The 21,386-nt window shown below is 43.5% G+C and overlaps 1 protein-coding gene across 2 annotated transcripts in view; it reads left to right on the forward strand.

Moving 5' to 3' along the window:
* Positions 1–891: 891 nt before the first annotated feature.
* Positions 892–21,386, forward strand: part of epb41l4b (erythrocyte membrane protein band 4.1 like 4B) — a 29,958-nt gene continuing 9,463 nt past the window's right edge. For both annotated transcript variants that reach the window (XM_086311852.1, XM_086311853.1), the window contains exons 1-20: positions 892–1,804; positions 4,021–4,125; positions 4,219–4,261; positions 4,773–4,851; positions 5,086–5,130; positions 6,615–6,667; positions 9,929–10,049; positions 10,751–10,838; positions 10,934–11,022; positions 12,591–12,660; positions 12,749–12,918; positions 13,800–13,909; positions 15,963–15,996; positions 16,250–16,283; positions 16,395–16,498; positions 19,230–19,369; positions 20,656–20,777; positions 20,851–20,964; positions 21,067–21,122; positions 21,209–21,361. In XM_086311852.1, the coding sequence (XP_086167978.1) occupies positions 1,529–1,804; positions 4,021–4,125; positions 4,219–4,261; positions 4,773–4,851; positions 5,086–5,130; positions 6,615–6,667; positions 9,929–10,049; positions 10,751–10,838; positions 10,934–11,022; positions 12,591–12,660; positions 12,749–12,918; positions 13,800–13,909; positions 15,963–15,996; positions 16,250–16,283; positions 16,395–16,498; positions 19,230–19,369; positions 20,656–20,777; positions 20,851–20,964; positions 21,067–21,122; positions 21,209–21,361 (2,006 nt within the window). In that variant the 5' untranslated portion in view covers positions 892–1,528. The remainder of the gene's footprint in view (positions 1,805–4,020; positions 4,126–4,218; positions 4,262–4,772; positions 4,852–5,085; positions 5,131–6,614; positions 6,668–9,928; positions 10,050–10,750; positions 10,839–10,933; positions 11,023–12,590; positions 12,661–12,748; positions 12,919–13,799; positions 13,910–15,962; positions 15,997–16,249; positions 16,284–16,394; positions 16,499–19,229; positions 19,370–20,655; positions 20,778–20,850; positions 20,965–21,066; positions 21,123–21,208; positions 21,362–21,386) is intronic.

The raw sequence follows: 21,386 nt of genomic DNA on the forward strand, positions 1-21,386 counted from the left end.
TTTTTTCGTGGGGATTCAGTGCGATGCTGTTTTAATCCCCACTAATGAACATAATGCCACAGAATCTGTGAATAGTGTAATCAGAGGATCGTTTCATTCATAAATGCATTCAGAGCCAACAGATCGACTCACAGAACTCATCACAGAAGAGGAGGAATGAGTCTGGAGCTTCCACAGGGCTCATATTTTCAGTCTGCTGTGTAAAGAAATGTATATATTTACAGCAGAGGAAGCTCCAGGGTGACAAAGTGAGGGAAAGTATAGAACGAGGTCATGTTTTAGGAAGTGTAACAGGAATAAAAAACACTTGAAAAAGTAGAGCATGTGCACTTATTTCATAAACTCGGAACATGAGAAAGAGTTAAGCAGATTTTGGCTACATTTTGTTCCTTTTCCAGATTTTCATCTTAGCTGTGCAGATGTTTCACAAACCCTGCATCTAATTATTAGTCTAATTAGATAAATAAAATAAAGCAGGTTAAATAAAAGCGTGATGGAGGGTGTGTAATGCCACTGGCTCTTTGCAGATCTGATCTCTTATTTGTACTTGTTGCGTGCGTCAGTCTCATAATGTGTAACTTATTTGCATTTGTTAGGTGTGTGAAGCACTTTGGAGTTGCATTACACTGCATGACAGATGCTGCACTAATAAAGTTTGATTGAAACTGTGATTGAATTACTTGTAAAGCGGTGGGTAGGACTCTGAAGAGCAGAGGGTTATAAATCACCATCATTATGCTGGGGAAGGCCCCCCCTGGAGCACCGCGGACCCCACCTTGGGACCCGAGTAATGATCTGCTCTGATTTATTCCCAGCCCTGGCGCGTCCATGGCAGACAGGTGGCGCTGGTTCGCCGGTGTTGATGGGTCGGCCAGTCGGGAGGAACAGAAGTTTGTTATGTGCTGTGTTTTTACGCAGGCGCAGATCACGCTGTTTGTCCAGTTCTCGCTGGTTGACTTTTACCTGTGAGGTAGACTAGTTTCGCTTCGCCGGTGGGAATAATCAGCAGCGACCGCCGCCGGGTCAAGTCCGGTCCAGAGGTGGTGAGACTTCCCTCCCCCTCTCGGCCCCTTGTGACTCAGGGGTCCCCACTGCGGAGCGTCGGACGGGATTTCTCCGGGATTTTAGAGTCGGTGCGCAACAGCGAGCGAAGCAGGAGGCAGGTGCACGGGAGAGGACAGGACAGGAGGAGGAAGAGGAGGAGGGCTGCTTGTATTTCCGCGACTCCTGCCGTTCACATAGGGCTGGATGATTGGAAATCAACTGGTTGGCTGCTCGGTGGTCGATCTGTGGTAGTTTCATTAGTATGCGGCTGGAGTCCCCCCCTGCTGCCGACATCCAGCCCGAGGACTGATCGGCAGCCCTGAAGTCTCCTCCGTGCCTGCTGAGTGACTCCTCGCCCCGGGGAGGAGGAGGAGGTGGAGGTGGTGAAGGAGGCAGCAGTGACAGGACCCCGGCTGCAGTGACTGTTGTGCGGAGCAGTTTTCACGGACGCGGCGCGGACCTCCTCTCATCGTGGATCAAGAAGATGATGGGCTTTCTGCGCCGGACGTTCAGCCGCCGCTCCCTGAGCCGCTTCCAGCAGAGGGAGAGGGATGAGCGGGACGGTAAAGGAGGAGGAGGGGGAGCAGGAGGGGTATCCGGGAACCCCCTGCTCCTGGCCCACCAGCAGCAGGTCGTCCACGCTCCCGCCGTGGTCACCGGGGGGTCGTCGGTTCACATCCCGGCCGCTGGGACGGCGAGGACCACCATCACCTGTCGGGTCCTGCTGTTGGACGGCTCTGATGTCAATGTGGAATTGGCCGTGAGTGGCTCAAGTGGCAAGGCACATCAGTTGTGTATTCCCCCCACCTCCTTTGTCGTGTCTTTGTGGATCTTCCTGGGGGTCCAAGCAAAATAAATAAATAAATAAGAAACGCGAGGCAGCTTTCCTGTCCTGAAAATGAACGAGCCTGGAGTCAGAGCCGTTTGCAGGTCCAACGCCAGCCTCTTAAACGATCAGAGCACAGTAGTAGTTAGAGGACGTGTAAAACTGAGTACTTATTACAGCCTTTTACCACTCTGTTTGTCTAAAAGGCATGCAGGACAAATTAGGACCCGGGCAATTAGTCTTGCTGATTAATCCATGAGGGGGAGAGCAAGATTTTTTTTATATATATCTCCCCTCAGTTTAATTAACTGCCCAAATAAACGTGAAGACACTTTAATTTCTTTTCTGGCTCCTGGTGACTTCTATTGGATTTAGACTTCACAGGGGTCAAGGAAATGAGAAGCTCTGAGACCTCATGTTGGAATGTGGGGCATTGTTTTTGGCACTTTTAACTACACAATACAAAAAACATGACCACAGAATAACATTGTCGTTAGTTGTGCCCTCGGTTCAAACTGAAAACAGTGCGCTCTGCACTTCTTTGGATTTTGGCACAAACCCTTTTACCAAAGTTTCAGTGCCTGTAGTGTGTGTGTGCGTATCTGTGAGCACGTCTCTTCTTATACAGTGAGTGGTTGCAGCTCCAGATGGTGTTATGATCATCCGATTCATCACATTGCTTCCCCATTCTGACTGTTGGGAACTAACTCAGACCTGAAGCTGCCCCCTCCTGTTTGCTCTTTTGCACGTCTTCCTTTCACTTTCTTTTCTCTCTATTTGCTTGTATCTGATCTTCCTCAAGCAATCTCCGCTTTCCCCCACCTCCCCTCCCCTGTGCCATTCTCCCTCCTAATCTCCTTTTACACTCCCTCTGCTGCCTGCTCCCTTGCTCATCATTTTACTCTTTCACACTCTGCCTCCTCACTCTTCTCCTGTTCTTTCCCTCCTGTGCATCCTCCACCTCCTTCTGTCTCTCTCCATCCATCACCTTCTTCTCCTTTCTCTCTATTCCCCGACTCCCTGATCTGATTTACCACTGTGGGGACTCTGTGTCACAGACGAGTGCTACGAGCTGTGCGAGGGGGTAGGTGGGATGATGAGCGAGCGTGTGGGCCCTTGTGTGCGTAAGTGGCTTCTCATAAGATGTTTTCATTTTCAAGGTTGCGTGTGTCAGCGAAGCTGTTGTGTGCGTGCGTCACCTCCGAAACGCTCGGCCATTGCATTGTGGCGTGGAGAGCCTTTCTCTCGTCCTGCAGCGAGATTACAGCTCCAACACAAAGCCGCCACTTCTGCCAAGGCATTACAGTTGAAAATGACACATGGCTCGACGAGCTGCCGGCTTAGTCACAGGTGTGTTGGAACAAGTTTGTTCATGTGCTCTTGTTGTTCCTACAAGTGCACTGAACGGGGCTGAAATTCAACTAATAAGGCCTTTCAGTGTGTCACCTGAAACTGAGCGTAGGCCCGGAGACAACAGGAAGAACGAGCTGTTCACCTCGCTGCGCGTGACTCTGCGAGGCGCGTGATTGCGCGTCCTCTTGATGGAGGTCACAATCAGCCCCTGTAAACGACGCACGCTGCAGAGAGAATGGGCAGGAGCGATTTCTTTCTGTCCCCAATCCTTTAATACCACTGATTTCCTCACTCATTCATACACCCACCAGGAAGTTTAGGCTGGTTATCAGGATCCAAAGTACAAGGCAGTCATCTTCCTACACACCCACTGTGTTTTATGTGGGTCAGACCAGGGTTAGGTCTTCATCAGGGGATGCTCGTAAAATGCTCTGATAAATTTAACGGCAAACGGCTGCAGTTTGTGCTTAAGTGCACCGACTCGTTGTCTTGGTTGTGTGTTTATAGGAAAGGCCTCAATAAGGGCCTTTCCCTGTGGGGCTTGTCCTTCTCATTTTGACCTGGACACACACACACACACACCCACTTACACGTCCAGTAAAAGTCATTTCTCCTCCCAATGTGATCACCAGGCCTCTTTCTAATTCACTTTTAAGCCTGTGCTAACAGGTTGACGCCCCCAACTCAATTTTAAAAGCTCAATCCATCCACCGTGGAAGATCCGCTCACCACGACAGGAGAGATAGTGTAAGAAATAACTAATTTCTCCTCCTGTGTTCTACTTTTGCTTTTCCCAGAGCAAGTCCAAAGGCCAGGACCTTTTCGACCAGATCATGTATCACATAGATTTGGTTGAGACAGACTACTTTGGATTGCAGTTCATGGACACGGATCAAGTTTCAGTGAGTAACAAGCTCTCACGTCCATCAATGTGGAAAGCAAGCTGATGAAAATCATTCTCACCTCTCTATTCTTTCTGTCACTCTCTCTCTTAGCACTGGTTGGATATGTCCAAGCTTATAAAGAAGCAGATCCGAGGTAAGCTCAGGTCGCCTCGGGCTGTTTTTCTAATTAGGACTATTTGCATGTGTGTAGGAAAATGTGCAGTGCGTTGTATGCGCATGTGGTAGCAGGTGAGTGGGGATCAGGTGGAGCATTATCAAATGTTGACACAGTGATTACTATGTGCATTAGAAGCCGTAGCCTTGTTTGCTCACTGGCTTGTAACAGGGGGCCGAATGGTTCACGGGAGGTGGGGAGATGGATGTTGTACCTGTCGGCCGGTCGTTTATTCACAGGGTGGTAGGTCTGTAGCCTGAAAGTAACTCTGATCAATGTGGAAGGGAAGCAGGGAAGAAATATGAAAGTAGGTTAAAGTAAATTGGGAGATGAAAAGATTTCGGACCTCGTGGCAGTGATGGATGCAGCAGATGAAAAGTCGACGAGACTAAACGTATGAAATAAATCCTGAGAAATGTTATTTGATTGAATTATTCTCCGGCCTCGGCTCTTTCTGTCACACTCACATATCTTTTAATCTTTCTCTCAGACGGTCCGCCGTACAAGCTGTTCTTCAGGGTGAAGTTTTACTCTTCAGAGCCAAACAACCTGCGTGAGGAATTTACAAGGTAAAAATACACACACACACACACACACGGTTTTCTCTTGAGCCTGGTGTAAAGGTCCAAAGGGGACGTGGGGCTAATTACTTTGCTGCTATGGGCAGATTTAAATCAAGGACAGAGACTTGTTAAAACAAATTATGTGTCAGACATGAGGAGCGCCTTTGATACATCAATTGATTTATGTTGTCTTCAGGCGAGAGTCTCACTTGTTTGTTTTGCGGTTTTGTTCGCCAACAGGTATCTGTTTGTGTTGCAGCTTCGACAAGACATTCTGTCTGACAAGTAAGTTTCATCGTCACAGTTTATGCACACAAATAATTCCAAATAAACCCAGGACACACACACACACACACACACACACACACACACACACACACACACACACACACACACACACACACACACACACGACATATTAAGCACACCTCGTTAGTGTCAGGTTGGGATCCCCATGGCACGGATTCAACAAGGCCCTGGAAACATACCTCAGAGATTTTTGCTCCATATTGACATGATGGCATCACACATTCTGCAGATTTGATATAAAGCTCCTGTTCCACCACATCTCAAAGGTGCTCTGTTGGATTGAGATCTGGTGACTGATAATCTTTGTGACATGGTGTGTAATCCTGGTCGAACCAGAGGATGAGTACAGTGTTGTCAAAAAATGATGGATACGGTCATTGAGAATGAACCATTAATACAAAGCAGGATGGATCCATAATTTCATGTTGTTCACGCCAAATTCTGACCCAACCATCGGTCCGAACCTCGCAGCAGACTCATCGGACCAGGCCACACTTTTTGTGGGAGCCTGAAAAGGATTATAACCTCGGTTTTCTGATCTTAAGTGACAGAAATCACATCTGGTGCAGTCTTCTGTTGCTGTACGCCATCTGCTTCAAGGTTCGATGTGTTGTGCATTCAGAGATGCTCGCCTGCATATCCTCTTAGTTATTGGAGTTACTGTTGCCTTCTAGTCAGCTCAAACTAGTCTCACCATTCTCCTCTGCTCTGAAAGTCACTGAAGTCACATTTCTTCCCCATTCTGATGCTCAGTTTGAACTTCAGCAGGTCTTTCCCTAAGTGCGCTGAGTTGCTGCCATGTGATTACTTGCAAGCAGTTTAACAGGTTTACCTACTAAGGCATTGTTTTCTTTACACAGGAACAGCTGAATATTTTGTGAATTCTTTCTTTATTGTAGAGAAGGTGAGAAAAACTGTTGCCACTCCTTTTTCGGTTAGCTCAGCTCATTGTTAAGTCACAAGTCATTTGTAGGCACTTCCTCTCCATTTATGAGGACATCCGGCTCTCATCAGCAGCATTAAAACTGGAGTAAACACACTCACCTGTAGCGGCACGCACACAGGTCACCTACACTGGAGTTTGGGAGACTTGTGCACAGTGGCATCGGCTTCTGAGTCACAAACACAGACCTGCCTGCACAAACACACACTTCAGACAGTGTGTTCCCCATCTCCCTCCTCCTGCCTCTATCTGGGCCATGGATCCCTGGAGTCCAGCTCTATTATATAGCTCAAGATCAAGAACAGCAGAGGGCTGCTTATTTTAGCAAAAGGGTTGCGCCTCTCCTCCTTGACATGTTCACACACACACAGCGTAGGGTATTCATCCACTTTTATGTCTCTCTGACACATGATAACGAGTACACATCGCACCATCGGCAGGACAGTGGTTTTGATTTCATGCAGTGTGTCACTCGCACTAAAAACCGCTCACCATCAGCATCTCTCTCTCTCTCCAGGTTGAAATGTCCGTATGACGTGGCTGTAGAGCTTGCGGCATTTTGTTTACAAAGTAAGTAGACTTTGGAACCTCACTCTCAGTGTTTATTTATACTCTTAAGCAGAGATTTATGTTCTCCAAGAACCTCATAAGTTATTCCTCATAGTGTTAACAGTTTTCCAAACCCTGGCGTAACCTGTTAGATTGATTTGGACTGAGTGCAAAGCCATTAATATCCATTTATTTCACTGTGATAGGAAAACTGCTATATATTTGTGGCATAATGCACTTGTGTTTACTTTGACATACATGATATGCATCAGCAGAAGCCCTGAGAACAGTACTACACTAAGCTCCGAATGATTTTAATAATAATAATAATGATGATGATGATGGATTGCATTTATATAGCGCTTTTCGAGACCCTCAAAGCGCTTTACAGTTCCACTATTTATTCACTCTCACATTCACACACTGGTGGAGGCAAGCTACAGTCGTAGCCACAGCTGCCCTGGGGCAGACTGACAGAGGCGCCTCTGGCCATCACCAGTAGGCGGTAGGTGAAGTGTCTTGCCCAAGGACGCAACAACCAAGACAGACAGAGCTGGTGATCGAACCGGCTTCCAAACCCCCTGAACGGTCGGCCCCATGGTTCAATGTGAGATTTTGTGGCTTCTCACATTAAATAAGTCCCTCCAGATGCCTGTCCTCTCATCTCAAATGCCAAAGCTTTTTTACAGAAGCTAATAACCTCAAATATTTCATGCTACACCTACACAAGGGCAAAGAGTGGTTGGAGCAGTTTGACCAAAATTACTGCGACTGTGTGCGACAAACTTGTGATTTTATTGCTTTTCAAACGGTCGCTTCAAAGACGGGGCTTAATCTATGACCACTCGTAGTCAGTCGCTGTCTTCAAAGCGACTGTGGTGCGTCTGGAGGACAATTAAACTGCAATAAGATGCAGTCACTCTGCTAAATTCAGTATATTCGAGTACATACAGTCATTTTGTGATAATGCATTGAAACAAAAATGGCAAAAGTCAATTTGCTGCAATCTGTTGTCGTCTAGTTCCACAAAAATTCACATTAAGTCCAACGAGAACCTCAAGAATGTGAAACAGCCGTCCCTCTGCCAATAGTGACGTCCCATTATTAAAAAGAAACTGAGCTCATCAGCTCAGAGTGACTCAGATTGATTGCAGCGTGTTTGTAATTTGGCTTTTTATAAATTAGACGTCTGTTAGTCAAAAGAGCTTGCAAAGAAAAGCGTCTGGACTTCTTTAAGTTGTTTGAAGACGTTTCACCTCTCATCCGAGAAGCTTCTTCAGTTCTAAGGTCTTCAAGCAACTTAAAGAAGTCCAGACGCTTTTCTTTGCAAGCTCTTTTGACTACGATGACCTGGATGACTGAGAACCTTCACAGACATAGACGTCTGTTACTTAATTAGGAATCGGTCTTAGTCAGACTACAATTGTTTGGAGACAGATTGCCTCCCACCTGTGCAGTCACCCTGCAATCTAAAGTGGTCTCCACACCTTCATGCAATTGATTACTGATAAGCCAAAAAAAAAAAAAAAAAAAATCAGTGCGGTTACCAGGCAACCACTATTTTTTTTCTCTCATCACAATGAGGTTACCGTCCTAATTTTACCCTCATGGGAGCCAGCCAAGCTAAGTAAAGTCAGTTAATATTAGTGTTGATGAGCGCTCTCAAAAAAGACTAATCAGCAAACTGTGGAGTAATGTTTATGGAGTAATCCACAGTGTAACAGCACCACAGGCATACCAGGGTCATTTTAGGTAAGAATATTTGTATATGTTCATATGTTTGCATCTGTGCGTCATTACTTTGTAAAATAAATCAAAAAACTTTTTAAATTTGAATCAATTTGCAGGGTAATTAATAATATTATGGCACAATGTATATGCTTTTATATTTTGGTTTCTAATACTCCAAACTGGCAGGCGGCACATACGTCTGTTTAAAAATGAAAAGACTAAGAAGGCTATTAAAAATGGTGTTTAAATGCTAATAATTCCAAAATAAAATACTCAATATACACTTTTTATTGATAAAATAACCAAAATGTATAAATGCTAACAGTTTAAAAGCTGTTGAGATAATTAAAACTATGTTGTCCAGCAGTTTGTATGTTCACAAATGCCAGGGTGGCACAACCATAAACATTTTATTTTGAAGTAATAGTAGTGAAAGTGATATTTAATTACACAGAGGACCCCTTGGACTCTATGTGGCTGTCTGAAAAGGCTTGTAGCTCTCTCTTAAACTGGATAAGAAACGTATATCTTATGCAGGCTGGTGCACTTTCCAAGTCAGGTGGCACAACCAATGTAAAAATAAATGAATAAATCTTTATTTCTTTTAAAAATGGTGCTTTTGCTTCCAAATGCAAAAGTTAATATAGGTGTCCAAGCAACAGCCTATTTAAACTGAAAATGGTTCCAAAAGTCAGGCGGCAAAACCAGTAAGTCGAGTGCTGCAGCTGCAAGAAATGCCATGTAATTAAATGATTGATTTTATTTAAAGCTCTAAAATTAGATTTCTTATTAGTTATATTTAAAAGATGATACTTTATAGAATCAACTTGTGCAAGTCATGATCAGACTAAGTGATTTTAAACAGGAATGATGCACTTGGACACAAAAATATGCATTTCATGATCCAGAACCTCCAAAATTAAAGTCCCAAATTTTTGTAAGAGGGGAAAAAAACAGCTGCAGTGTGTTATGGGTGTTCAATGAAAATCAAACTAAAGGAAATTATCATCATAAATGAACTGGAACTGCTCAGAGGAGGCGATGGCTGTTGTGTTTGTGTGGCACATCCTGTCTACCACATCATGCCTGAGGCGTGATGTCCTTGGCTCCATGACAAAAAAAAACACGCAAATGTTTCTGAGGTGTCTGAGATTTTTTTTTTCTTGTAAATACTTTTGGTTTTCTTGGGTTTTGTTTTTTTTTCTTTGTTGTTATTGTTGTTGTTTTTTACTGGGATGGTCATACAATTAAGTGAAAGTCACACCTCTAATTTACTCGGTAATGGCAATAAAGCCAGTGTCTATATAAAGCTTACTAAAAAATGGTCACTGCAAAAATTTCTGGCACAACTTCACCTACTTCCAAGGTGCAATAATCACCTTGGAAGTAGTCACTACAAGCTACTGGCCAAACCAGACCAGCTGAGTCTGTAGCAATTTATTGTGTTGTTGCTTTCTATTGATTAAATAAAGCTTTGTTTGTAAGCGAAGGTCTGAATGCTGCTCACCTGATGTGCGTCTGTGCATGTGTACTTGAATTATCTGTATGCAGGCGAGCTGGGAGACTGCGACCCCTTGGAGCACTCTCCCGAACTGGTGTCGGAGTTTCGTTTCACTCCCAGACAGAGCGCGGCGATGGAGGCAGACATCTTCAACCAGTGGCTGACTCTTAGGTGAGGAGCCTGCTGTGTTTCTAGTCATCTTAAATTTGGGATCTTCTAAAACTAAAACCCAGGACACACAAACATTTTTTTTGCACCAGTTACCACAATACGTCTGCTGTGTCAAAGCAGCTTACTGGAGGGCGTCCAGTTGACCTGAGCTGGTTTCTCTCCTCGTCGGATGGAACAAGTGGGGCAAAAAGTTGAGCACTGAGCAGCAAAGGAAGTCATTCTGCTGCAGCCTTTCAGCACCAATGTTTTCACTGACCGGGTGTCTCATTTCACCGTCCCTCTGTGCTCTCCTCCTCGGCCGGGCTATCGCTGGTCTGCGTGAAGGATTATGGGATTAATTCCCGGAGGGTCTTGATTGATTCCGGGCAGTGCACTGATTGCTCCCATCTCGGATTAGATTACATACGCGTACGCCGCGCTTCACTGGGCCGACTTAGCCACGCAAGGACAAACCGAGTTCACTGAGTCATGCCTACACACAAAGACTGAATCAGGATGCAGACAGACAGTTACTCACTGAGCGTCTCCCTCAGAACTAACACCAATCTCCAGCAGAGGTCACGCGGCAAGCGTCGATTTTGACGTTTTTTTCTTCTTTTTTCGACTGAGCTGCCAAATATAGTGGCCGGGGCTTCAGGTGATGGAGCGAGCAGTATTTTTGTTGTGAAAACTCACCGTGTTGTCTGCTTTTATTTCCTCAGGGGAAAAAGCCCTTCTCAAGCAGAGATTTCTTTTCTCAACAAATGCAAGTGGCTGGAACTTTACGGAGTAGATATGCACTTTGTCAAGGTGCGTGAGAGAGTTTTATTATCACCAGTGTTGTTTTTTGTGTGACACTGAAGTTCAGGTGTGTTAGAAATAAATGTGTGCTCGTTCGTCCGCAGGGCAAAGATGGAGGAGAATATGCACTGGGTCTCACTCCAACTGGCATCTTGGTTTATGAGGGCGTCAGCAAAATCGGGCTTTTCTTTTGGTAAGAGCACAACTCTCATCTTGTGTGTCCTGAAACGTGCTCATTTACATTTCTTATGTAAATGATTTTAACACAAAAATGTAAGAAAACACAAGCAGTGAATGTGAATGTAGGAACACCGTACATTTCCAAAATTCCTAACCTTACTGATACAATAATGAAAAAACAAAACTGTCGTCATAAGTAATAATTCTTGTGTCACTTATTTGTGTCACTTGTGTCATTGCAAATTTAGATTAGGAGAATTTGGTAGTTTAAACTCACCTGAGTGAAATAAGATGGTTTGAGGTGTCACCCTAGGCTCTGGAAATCCATGAAGGACCATTTGTTTGTTTTTTCAAATTGTCAGAGAGCAAATACCTAACAACTAAAAACAATCCAGTAATTGCTCACAGTGCTGTGCCCAAGTCTTGAGTCACTCCTCATTTCTCTGTGTTTGGATAGAAATGGGAAATATGTGCTGCTGTTTATTGAAACACTTGCAAACATCATCGGAAGTACAGTTTTCGAGGCAAAAACAGAGTCTGGACAATTCTGTTGCAGAATTATAGAAACGTCAGTGTTTGGTATGACCGATGGGGGGGAGACGGGGGACAAAAGATGCCTAAAGATACCATTTAAAATTGGTCCTTCAGAATAAACCAGTGTTTTGACTCTGATGTTAAGACACAACACTGGTTCATTCCTTGAGTGAGGTGCCGCTGTTATGCTTGAATGACTCATAGGTCAGTGTTGAGTGGATTAGCAAATAACAGAAAAGCATTCCTCTGAAAATTGTCAGGAACAAGAACTGGACTGAAAATAAGTGAAGAAGAGGCCAATGTCCAAAGAAAACCCCTGAAAGACCTTCAGAAAGACCTGGAAAACTATTACTCACCACTGCTTTGGAAGCAAAATGTATATATATTAAAAAAAAGAGCTGACTCAAGACTTTTGCACAGAACTGTATGAAAATAATGAAACTGGAAAAGGGAATCTCACAAACAGCTGATGTTTTAATATGTAGCGACATGTTGAATGAATGTAACTGAAAAATAAACAGAAACAAGAGTTTGTTCACGAAAATTAATTATTTATCTCTTCTGGCAGGTAAAAAAAAAAAAGAAGCAGTACCTGTTTAAACTCTTACTTCTTCTGTCTGCTGCTATTCCTCTAATTGAATTTGAGTTTCTTTTTTTTTTTGAACCACGTGTTTCTGGAGAGGCATGTGTCAACATTTACAACCTAGAGCCAATCAAAATGTGGCATAAGTGATAAAACATAAAGTGGGGCACAGGCTCAGCCTGGGTGGAGGGTGGGGACCGTGCAAACTTTGAAGGAAGGGCATGCCAGGAAAAAAGAGAGCTACTGAGAGCTGAGTATTTGTTCGCCAAGGGGCAGGACGAGGTATGGGAAGTGAAAAGAAATCCAAAATCACTCTGCGAGGAGCCGATGTTTCATACTGCGTGCTCTCGTCACCTGTCCCACTCAAACTGTTTGTCTCTTTGTGTGTTTGTCATTCATCCGTGCGTGTCTGTGTGTGTGTGTGTGTGTGTGTGTGTGTGTGTGTGTGTGTGTGTGTTGCACAGGCCCAAAATCACTCGGCTGGACTTCAAAAGGAGTCGACTCACGTTGGTGGTGGTGGAGGACGACGATCAGGTTTGTGTCTTCACGTTGCATGCCGTGCCCGCGCGCGGTCATCTCTCAGGCGACTAACAGGTTATTATGGTTATTCTCTGTTGTGAAGGGTCGGGAGCAGGAGCACACCTTCGTGTTCGAGCTGGCCAGCGCCAGGAGCTGCAAACACCTGTGGAAGTGTGCCGTGGAAAGTCACGCTTTCTTTCGCCTGCGCCAGCCAACGGCGGGCAGGGCCGGCCACAGTGACTTCACGCGACTCGGGTCCCGCTTCAGATTCAGGTAGAGAGCAGCGACGGCGTCTCGCCACATCTGAGCAGCGTCTAATTGACTTGCTGAAGGGGGATAATAGAAGCTGGCACTCGCAGGTAGTTGTGGCCAGCACTCGTTAGCAGCATATGTGGAATAATGTGTCACATAAAACAGAGCCTTTGTATCTATGGTTACAGGGTATCTATGGTTACACGGATCTGTTCCTATGGTGACTGAGATATTCCCTTTATATTGTTTGTTTTCTTGCAACTATTATCAGACATGGTCGAAGCAAATTCTCTCACTTGAAGGGCACTTCCTGTCATTTGTCGGAGCAGCTAAATCACAGCATTGTAAAAGCACTCTGTGGATTAAAAAAAAACACTTGTGTAACAGGTGGTGGAAGTAAAAGCAGGAACACTGGAACTGTGTGTATTGCAGTCTGACATAACAATCATACTGGTGCCAACTTCTCTAACGAAAACTCTGTCTTCATTCAGAGTTTTTGTTAGAGAAGTTTTAAGATAAGTATGTTAGAAAGTTTGTCAGTTTAAAAGACTTTAGGCATACTGCAAAACCAACCCAAGGCTTTCTAAAGCCAAAGTCGTTCACGCTTTTCATTTATTAAATACAAAACTGAAGCAGAAAGTCCCACGAACAAGCAGTCAAGCGAGTCTCTGTAAACGCAGCACTGTGCATAAAAACAACTCTAAATTCTAAACAATTGATGAAAACTTTTGGAAAATTCACACCAAAAGGAATAATCATCTAGAAACTCCATTTAAGTCTCCTCTGATGAACTCCATGAATTCGGTCAGACTGCAGCTCAGTGGCACTTTGACATTAGTGTCGATGCTTTTAGTAATAATCATTTCCACTCTTCACCCGCATCTGCTGTGTGTTTGTCTCAGTGGGAAAACAGAGTACCAGGCCACTCACGGAGGCAGACTGAGGAGGGCCAGCACATTCGAGAGAAGGCCGAGCAGACGCTACCCGTCCCGCACACAGTCGCTGGGCAAAAGTGAGTTTTATCTGCTCATACAAAAGACGACCGAGTATCAGCGCCTGATTTGTGTTTTATGTGGCTGCGAGCGTTGTTATGAAGGCTCTGCGCTGTTTTAGTTCAGCGTGTTTTCGGCTTTAAAATGTAAAAATTGCTGCAGAGAGTAACTGTTGAACATATTGTTTTATTTTTCAGAGGAAAGGAAAAGTGGACCCCCCCGCCCCTTTTTCTTTTTCTTTTTTTTTTCAAGGGCTGTTCTTTTAAAAAAATGTCCAATGCTAAGTGATAATTTGACAAGTTCAATAGACTTAAAAGCAGCCCTGGTTTCTTTTCTAAAGAAAGTGCTGAGAAACTCTAGGTTGTTAGATTTAAGCGTCACCTTTTTTACTTTGTCAAAGGCACCTGCTGTACTCTTCACTCCTCCATAATTCCCACCTTCTGTGAGCTGCAGAGGCTTCAAAGGTCCAGCAGCCTGCAGCTCACTTTAATCTATCCCACATAAATGATCAAATGCACACTGCAAACTGTATTTACCTTGAGACTAGAGCTGGGCGATATGAGATTTTTTCATATCACGATATGTTTTTTTCATTTCAGGCGATAACGATATCTATCACGATATAAGCCAAATAACTATATTTGTAAGATTTAAATGTGCCGTTGCTCACAAGTAAAATGTGAAATAATCAGCAGCTTGTTTTTATTTAAATATTTATTTCCCATAATAAGTTCAACAGGGTAGATGTACTTAAGGAACATGAGACTTTTTCAGATAAATAAAGGCAAATATTGCAAACTACACAAAAGGCAGCCGCTAAAGCGTTTAAGTTTCAAAACAGAACAAACAAAAACAGACTAAATTGTCAATTCCACTTAGAAACAAAATATTAATTCTAAAAATAAATCTTAGTTTGTTTTACAGAAGAACAGACAAAACTAACTTTTGTCAGTATCAAATAAACTGAGAACTAAAAGGAAATTCTCAATCTCTCCTTGTTGTATAGCTGAGCTTTTCAAACAGTTTTAACAGTTACTTTAGTCTGACAAAAGCCGAATGACGAATTAGCGCTTCCAGTCAGAGACTGAGGCTACGTCCACACGTACACGGGTATTTTTGAAAACGGAGATTTTCCGTTTTCGTTTTAAAAAATAATCCCGTCCACACATAAAGGCGGAAATGAAGGAAAACGCTGCTATGAACATGGGGTGGCTGTAGCTCAGGTTGCAGAGCAGGTCAGCCACTAATCAGAAGGTCGGTGGTTCGACGGCTCTTCCGTTCGACAATCTCTCCGGCATTGGAACCATCATCTGTTTTCTCTTCGGTCACGCTCGGTAGATTTTTCTAGTCGGCACACTCATTTCCTCCATTACGCGCTGGCTCCATTACCCAGGGCAGCTGTGGCTACAACCGTAGCTTGCCTCCACCAGTGTATGAATGTGAGAGTGAATGAATAGTGGCATTGTAAAGCGCTTTGGGTGCCTTGAAAAGCGCTATATAAATCCAATCCATTATTATTATTATTATTATTATTATTATTACCCACTGCCTGCTTCCCAAACAAACACACGTGCGGCTTGGCACTTGTGCTGTACGTAACAAGTCACGCGACGTGACGCTGCGGCTGTGATTGGTTCGGCTCTGCGCTACTTAGTTTGGATTGGCTGACCTTTTTTTTTTATTTTTTTTTTATTTTAAGAGGACAAGAGCGGCGAAGTCTATCGCGATAGCTTAATTTCTCTATCGAGTAAAAGTTATATCGCGATACATATCGTTATCGTTCTATCGCCCAGCTCTACTTGAGACTGTCAGTATTGACGTCCAAACACCTTTTATGTATTGGATTTGGATTCGTCACGCAGCCCCGGAATACGAATGAACCGAGAGTTGAGTGTTGGTAATAGCTCAGCATTGGAGTAATAACATGTCTGCAGAGAGTCTGGACTGAACGGCACAGTTAGACCAGAGAGGGCATTTGAAAAAGTGCACACAGACTCGCAGATAAACTGCAGAGCTGCTTTTGACTTCTGTATTTTTCTGCTCTAATTGACCTTGTGTCTCTCTCTCCGTCAGTTGCGATTTCTCCAGCCAAGCCTCCACACATCAGGTGAAACAGACACAGACATAAATAATGCACGCATGCACTTTCAGATTATTGCATTCATTCCTCCTCCTCTAACCTTGACCTTAATCCACCTAATGGCCTGGCTAATCTTAACACAGAAACAGCCCTTTGTAAAAGAGAAGTTGTTGCTTTTGAGAGGGTTTGCTTGTGCAGTGCACTCAAAAGTAATATATATGCACCTGCTTTAAAAATAAGTTATGATACACATCTGATATCACTGCTTTTTCCTCCACAGCTCTCACGCCAGCCCCAATCCAAGTCTGCATCAGGTAAGCGACCTCAGTTAACCCACTTTTCAAAATGTAACACAAGCAGCAGAGAGCGGTGTGCTTTATCCCAGTAGCGACGCTTAATTTGAGCATCTCTTCGATCCTCTCCAGTACCAACACAACATTCCCATTGGTCACGAGCCCTGGCATCCACCCCACCCCACGCTCACTTCCTCAGTTTACCTGCAGCCCTCCAGTCATACATCACCTCACAGGTAAGAGACAAAGGACAGGATTGTTAAAGAGCTTCAGGATGTGTCCACATGCTCTGTTTTTCATCACATTTCATGTCCCTCTTACACCTCATATGTCTGTTTGTCTTCCCATGTGTCTCGTCTGCCTCCATCCGTGTGTGCGTCCCTTCATCAACCGTTCAGGCCTTCCTTTGAGGCTGAGAGTCCGGTGTCCATCGTTCCCCCCGTCCCGGAGCGAAAGAGCAGCATCGCCAAAGGATCCGTGGCTGTGGTTAACAGGGATAAGGTCATGACCGAACTTTGACCTCCCTCTTAACCCAGGAATCTATTTCAAAACTCACAGGCACAGACTGGCAACACCCAAAGAGAGACGCTCCGGTGACGGAGCTGTCTCCGTTCATCCTCATGAAATGTCCCACGTCTTCATCCATTTGTCACGTCATCTCATGTGTTTCAGTGTCTGCATACTAGACAAAAAGCAAAAAAAACACACACCCCCATCAAGTGCAAAGGACTTTATCAAGCAGGATGGAGGTTTATAATGTTCAAGGGGGTCACGTGGAGGGAGAGCTGTGCAAAGACATCGGGTAAGGGGACTGGGTGGGTGAATGTTGAAGTTATTTATTGTGGTTACGGAGCGGTGACACAGATCACGAAGGCGATCGAGGTAAAGAGCCTCAACACATCTGATCGTTACAGTTTACTCATTCTGCGAGTCATAGCTCAGTTTATATCATCACATCCTTTTAGACACAGGTTGCCTTCATCTTAATAATAAAGCTGCAATCACAGGCTGAGAGTCCACTCAAAACACTCAGATTTTTTTCCGTATTATTTCCCTGTGATGTCATTGAGAGTGGATGTTCCTGCCTGCTGGTGAAACCTCCCGATTGGTGGGGGCCATTGCAGGTTGTGCACAAATGATTGGGGAAATAATACAGAGTGAAACGGATAAGTACGATTTTTGCAGGAAAAGAGTTTGCTCATGCTAATTTACTGATGTTTAAATAAATAAATTATTATTATTCTTTTTTTAATTGATTGCTTGAAAAACATAAGATTAGAGAGAGATGAGCTAAACAGCCTTATTCCAACAGGATAAACTGAGGAGCCAGTCCAGCATAAGGTCCAGCATAAGATACATAAGGGTTATTTTCAACTCTAAGTGATGCAAAGCTACAGTAGTAAAATCAAAGAATAACATTATGAAGCTGGAAATGGGCATAATTGCTCCTCTGTAAAGATAAAACAAGAATGTGGTGCATTTTAAAGTCTCTTTGAGGATACTTTCAAATAATGTTCAAAGCATCTTCTAGAAAAATCAAGATTGTGCCTGAAAATTTAGTTTATTTTCATATGAAAATAATCACGTGCTTAGTTTTCTGTGCACTCACAGTTCAAACAAGAAGTTCTTGAAGGTAACTTTAGGTGCTGTACTAGGTGGCAATTTGCTAAAATATAAATAAACTAAAGGCCAAAAAACAAGCTAAGAATTGTTGAAATAAGATGATATATTTTAATTTTGTTGCACTTTAATATTGTTATTATTTAATTATGGCTCTAAATGCCCAGTCGACGTAGCTCTTATACTTCTCAAACACTCTGTTCTTTCCATTCAAACATTCAGCATCATATTTAAGGATAAATACAAAGATAGGACCGGGTGTGACACGTTTGTGCCTTGCTTTGCTTGTGGATGTTTTATGTGATTACGGTTGCTCAAATCTCTAATCTGCCTTTAAGAGTGCTTTTGTGTTTGTTTCTTTGTTCGTTTGCAGTAAATCGTGTGGCATCTAAATTATTTAAACTCACTTTTGAAATAAAGTGTTGTGAGTGCTGAATAAAGTGATTCTGAACAGGTGGAAGGGGTCCAGTCCTGCACTTAGTGAATGCCGGGTTAGGGATTAAGCTGCTTTGTGTATAATTTATGGTTTTCAGTGTGAACTTAGAAACATGAAGCTGAATCTTGCATTTGTGGTGTTGTGCTTTCAGAGTGAATGTTTTTTTTTTGTTTTTGTTTTTTGAATAAACATTATATTAATGTTACATCAGGTTATGGATTTGCTAAATTAACCAAGTGTTTACAGAAGATGTGGCCGGTGTGTTGCTGTTCTAGTGTGTCGCCTTTTACTTTCGATGTTTACTCCAATCACATTATGCCTTTAGGACTGTTGCCGTATTGCTTCTGAAATAAAGGGTTTATGAGTGAAATGCAGAAATTGCAAAGCCCATTCCTTCATTGTCTTACACCAGAGGTGTCAAACATAAGGCCTGGGATCAGAATCGGCCCGCAAACGAATTCAGTCTGGCCCACTGGATGGCTTTGGAAAATGTAATAAGAGCGTAAATTTTAGACTTTTAACTGTATTTTTTATAAGCTTTACAGCTTTTCCCACTGATAAATACCTCCACATGGTTCTTTGTACTTTACTAATGAAGTAACACAAATGATTCAATAACAGATTTAACAGAAATTACATGTAATTTTACACACATTTTAGGTCCAAAGCAGTGTTTCTTTACCATGTAGAAAAGCAAATGCACTGTTGAAATTGCACTTCTGGTTTTGTGTTACTCAGTCAGCTCAGCATCCACACAGGGAGGGTTACATTGCTGTGAAAAACTCACATCACGAGCTTGGATTTATTACACGATAATTACTTATTTGCGGTACTTACACTTTTTGTCATATTTAAGTGGGATTTTGTTTGGGGGGGGTTGTTTGTGTTTTGATTGCATGTGTCATCTTCAGTTTCCCGCTGAGTGGGCTCGCTTCAGATCATCAGTTTAGCGTCGAGGAGAACGAGAACTCGTATTCTGGCAAGATCCATCACCGCCACCGTCGGCACACACACAGCCAGGACATGCTCTGCCACACACACACCAAGAACAGTGAGTACTGTCAGCCTGAGGCTGGGCTGCACAAATCTGTGGTGTGTCTAGACGCCACGCTGATGCTTCTTTTCATGCTCGGTGCCGCCTGTTTGTCCGCTCTTTTTGTTTTTGAGGTTCACTTTGAGGACTTTGAGATGTAATGTTTCCACTACAACGTGACGTAGTTTGATTTCAACTTTGTAAAAACAGATTTAAAGATGCACGTGATATGACTGATATACCTTTACCTTTATACTGACTGTGTTGTTTCAAAGCTGGATGATCCGAAATAAAGAATATGGTCCCACTGTCACTAAGTGCTTGCTCACAGGGTTTTTTCTCTGTATTAATTCACCATAATCTTCCCAGGAGTGGATGTTCCTGCAAAAATTTACCCCAAGGTCCAATGCTCAGACAAGTACAAAAAAATCCAAAGAGCTACATCTCAGACTCTACAGGCCTCAGTTAGCATGTTAAATATTTAAGTTCATGACAGCAAGTCTACAAGACTCCTGGAATAACGTCCTTTGGACACACGAGACCAAAGTGGAGATATTTGGTGAAAACACTTTGAACTTACTCCTCAGTGGTGAAGGAGGGATGATTCTGGTTGCTTTTAAATGTGTCTAAAGCAGTTTTAAATTGGGTTTCTGCTTTTGAGAACATAATTCAGTTGCCTTTTGCTGTAGTGAGCTAGGATACAAGTAAAGTAAACGTGGTTAAACACTGCTAATTTTTCTTGTGTTTGCACTCTTCATTTAAGTGCAGTTGTTTAAGGGCATTGTTTGTAAGTCGAGAAGCATCTGCAAACACATTAATATGGATTTAAAGTATCTCACGGTTCTCAAACTTGCTTTGACCTGCCAACTTTCAAACACCAAAAAGCCCCCACCCAGCCAAAATTGCTGTTAATCATTTATAATATCATCAAATTCTGGTGAAATTAAAGACAGTCAAACTCTTTTTTTTTTTTTTTTTTTTTTTTTTGATTCACCTTTTATTGTTTATTTTATTTTCACTTACTGAATACGGGACAGACTTGACTGGGGGAAAGAAGGGGAGAAAGAAAGAGGGAAAGAGAAACAGCTGAGAAGAGGGACGGGGGAGAAGGGCAAAAGACAAAAACCAACAGAACGGGCAGAGAAAAAAAAAGACAGTCAAACTCTTGTGCCAGCGTAAATTGAATTATAAACCTTTTTAGATTATAGTCATTTTCCATCCCTGCTTTGTCAAACCGTCTGTGGTGTCTTTACAGTAAAAACGTGACTTGTTTGTTTTTTCTCATTACAATTTGTCTCAATCAGAACGTCAAGCGCCCCCCTTCCCTGCAGATGAGTTTGACATCTCTCAGTCGCTGCTCAAGGCTTTGGAGTCTGAAAGCGATTCTCCTCCCTGGCCTTCGCTGCACATCAACATCGACAACAAGGTCAGTCACGTTTCCCACACGATGTTTACTCACTGAGATTTAGTCTCCTCACCTCTCCTTGTTCTCCCGGCAGGGAGAGGAGAAGCAGCTGTCTGAAAAGTCTCTGCACCCTCCTGCTTCCCCAGCCATGCTCCCCGACCACCTCAAATGTAACATCCTCAAGGCCCAGATGGAGGCAGCCTTCAGAGTGAGTACCAAATAACGCTCTCCTTTGGCTATTTGACCTACATCCTGTGCACTTGGCGGTGTCACTAACAGCATATCTATCCATTTCTTCTCCACAATAAAGAAAGAAGCCCCAACAACACCCAGAGGGAAGAGCTCAACTGAGACCCTGAATGAGAGGCCAGTAGCTCATCCGCTCTTTAACATGTTTAGACCTCTTTCTGAAAACACAACTTACCCTCCTGAGTAACTGCTCTCATTTCCAGGTATCAGAGCTCCTCCCAAGACTCGGCGGCATCCAGTCTGACAGCAGAAAAGACACCCCACAGGCAAGATCACAACCTGACGCCAGAGAGGCTCCAGCCCAAAGCCAACCCGAGCACCAACCGCAGAAAACGGCTGGTCCGGCAGTTCAGCTTGTGAGTACAGATCGCCTGCTGTGAG

Source organism: Aulonocara sp. 'chitande type north' Nkhata Bay, linkage group LG11 (assembly GCF_057382095.1).
Source record: "Aulonocara sp. 'chitande type north' Nkhata Bay isolate Kocher_YH1m ecotype deep benthic linkage group LG11, A_spYH_male_GT1.1, whole genome shotgun sequence".
In the NCBI taxonomy this organism is placed as follows: domain Eukaryota; kingdom Metazoa; phylum Chordata; class Actinopteri; order Cichliformes; family Cichlidae; genus Aulonocara; species Aulonocara sp. 'chitande type north' Nkhata Bay.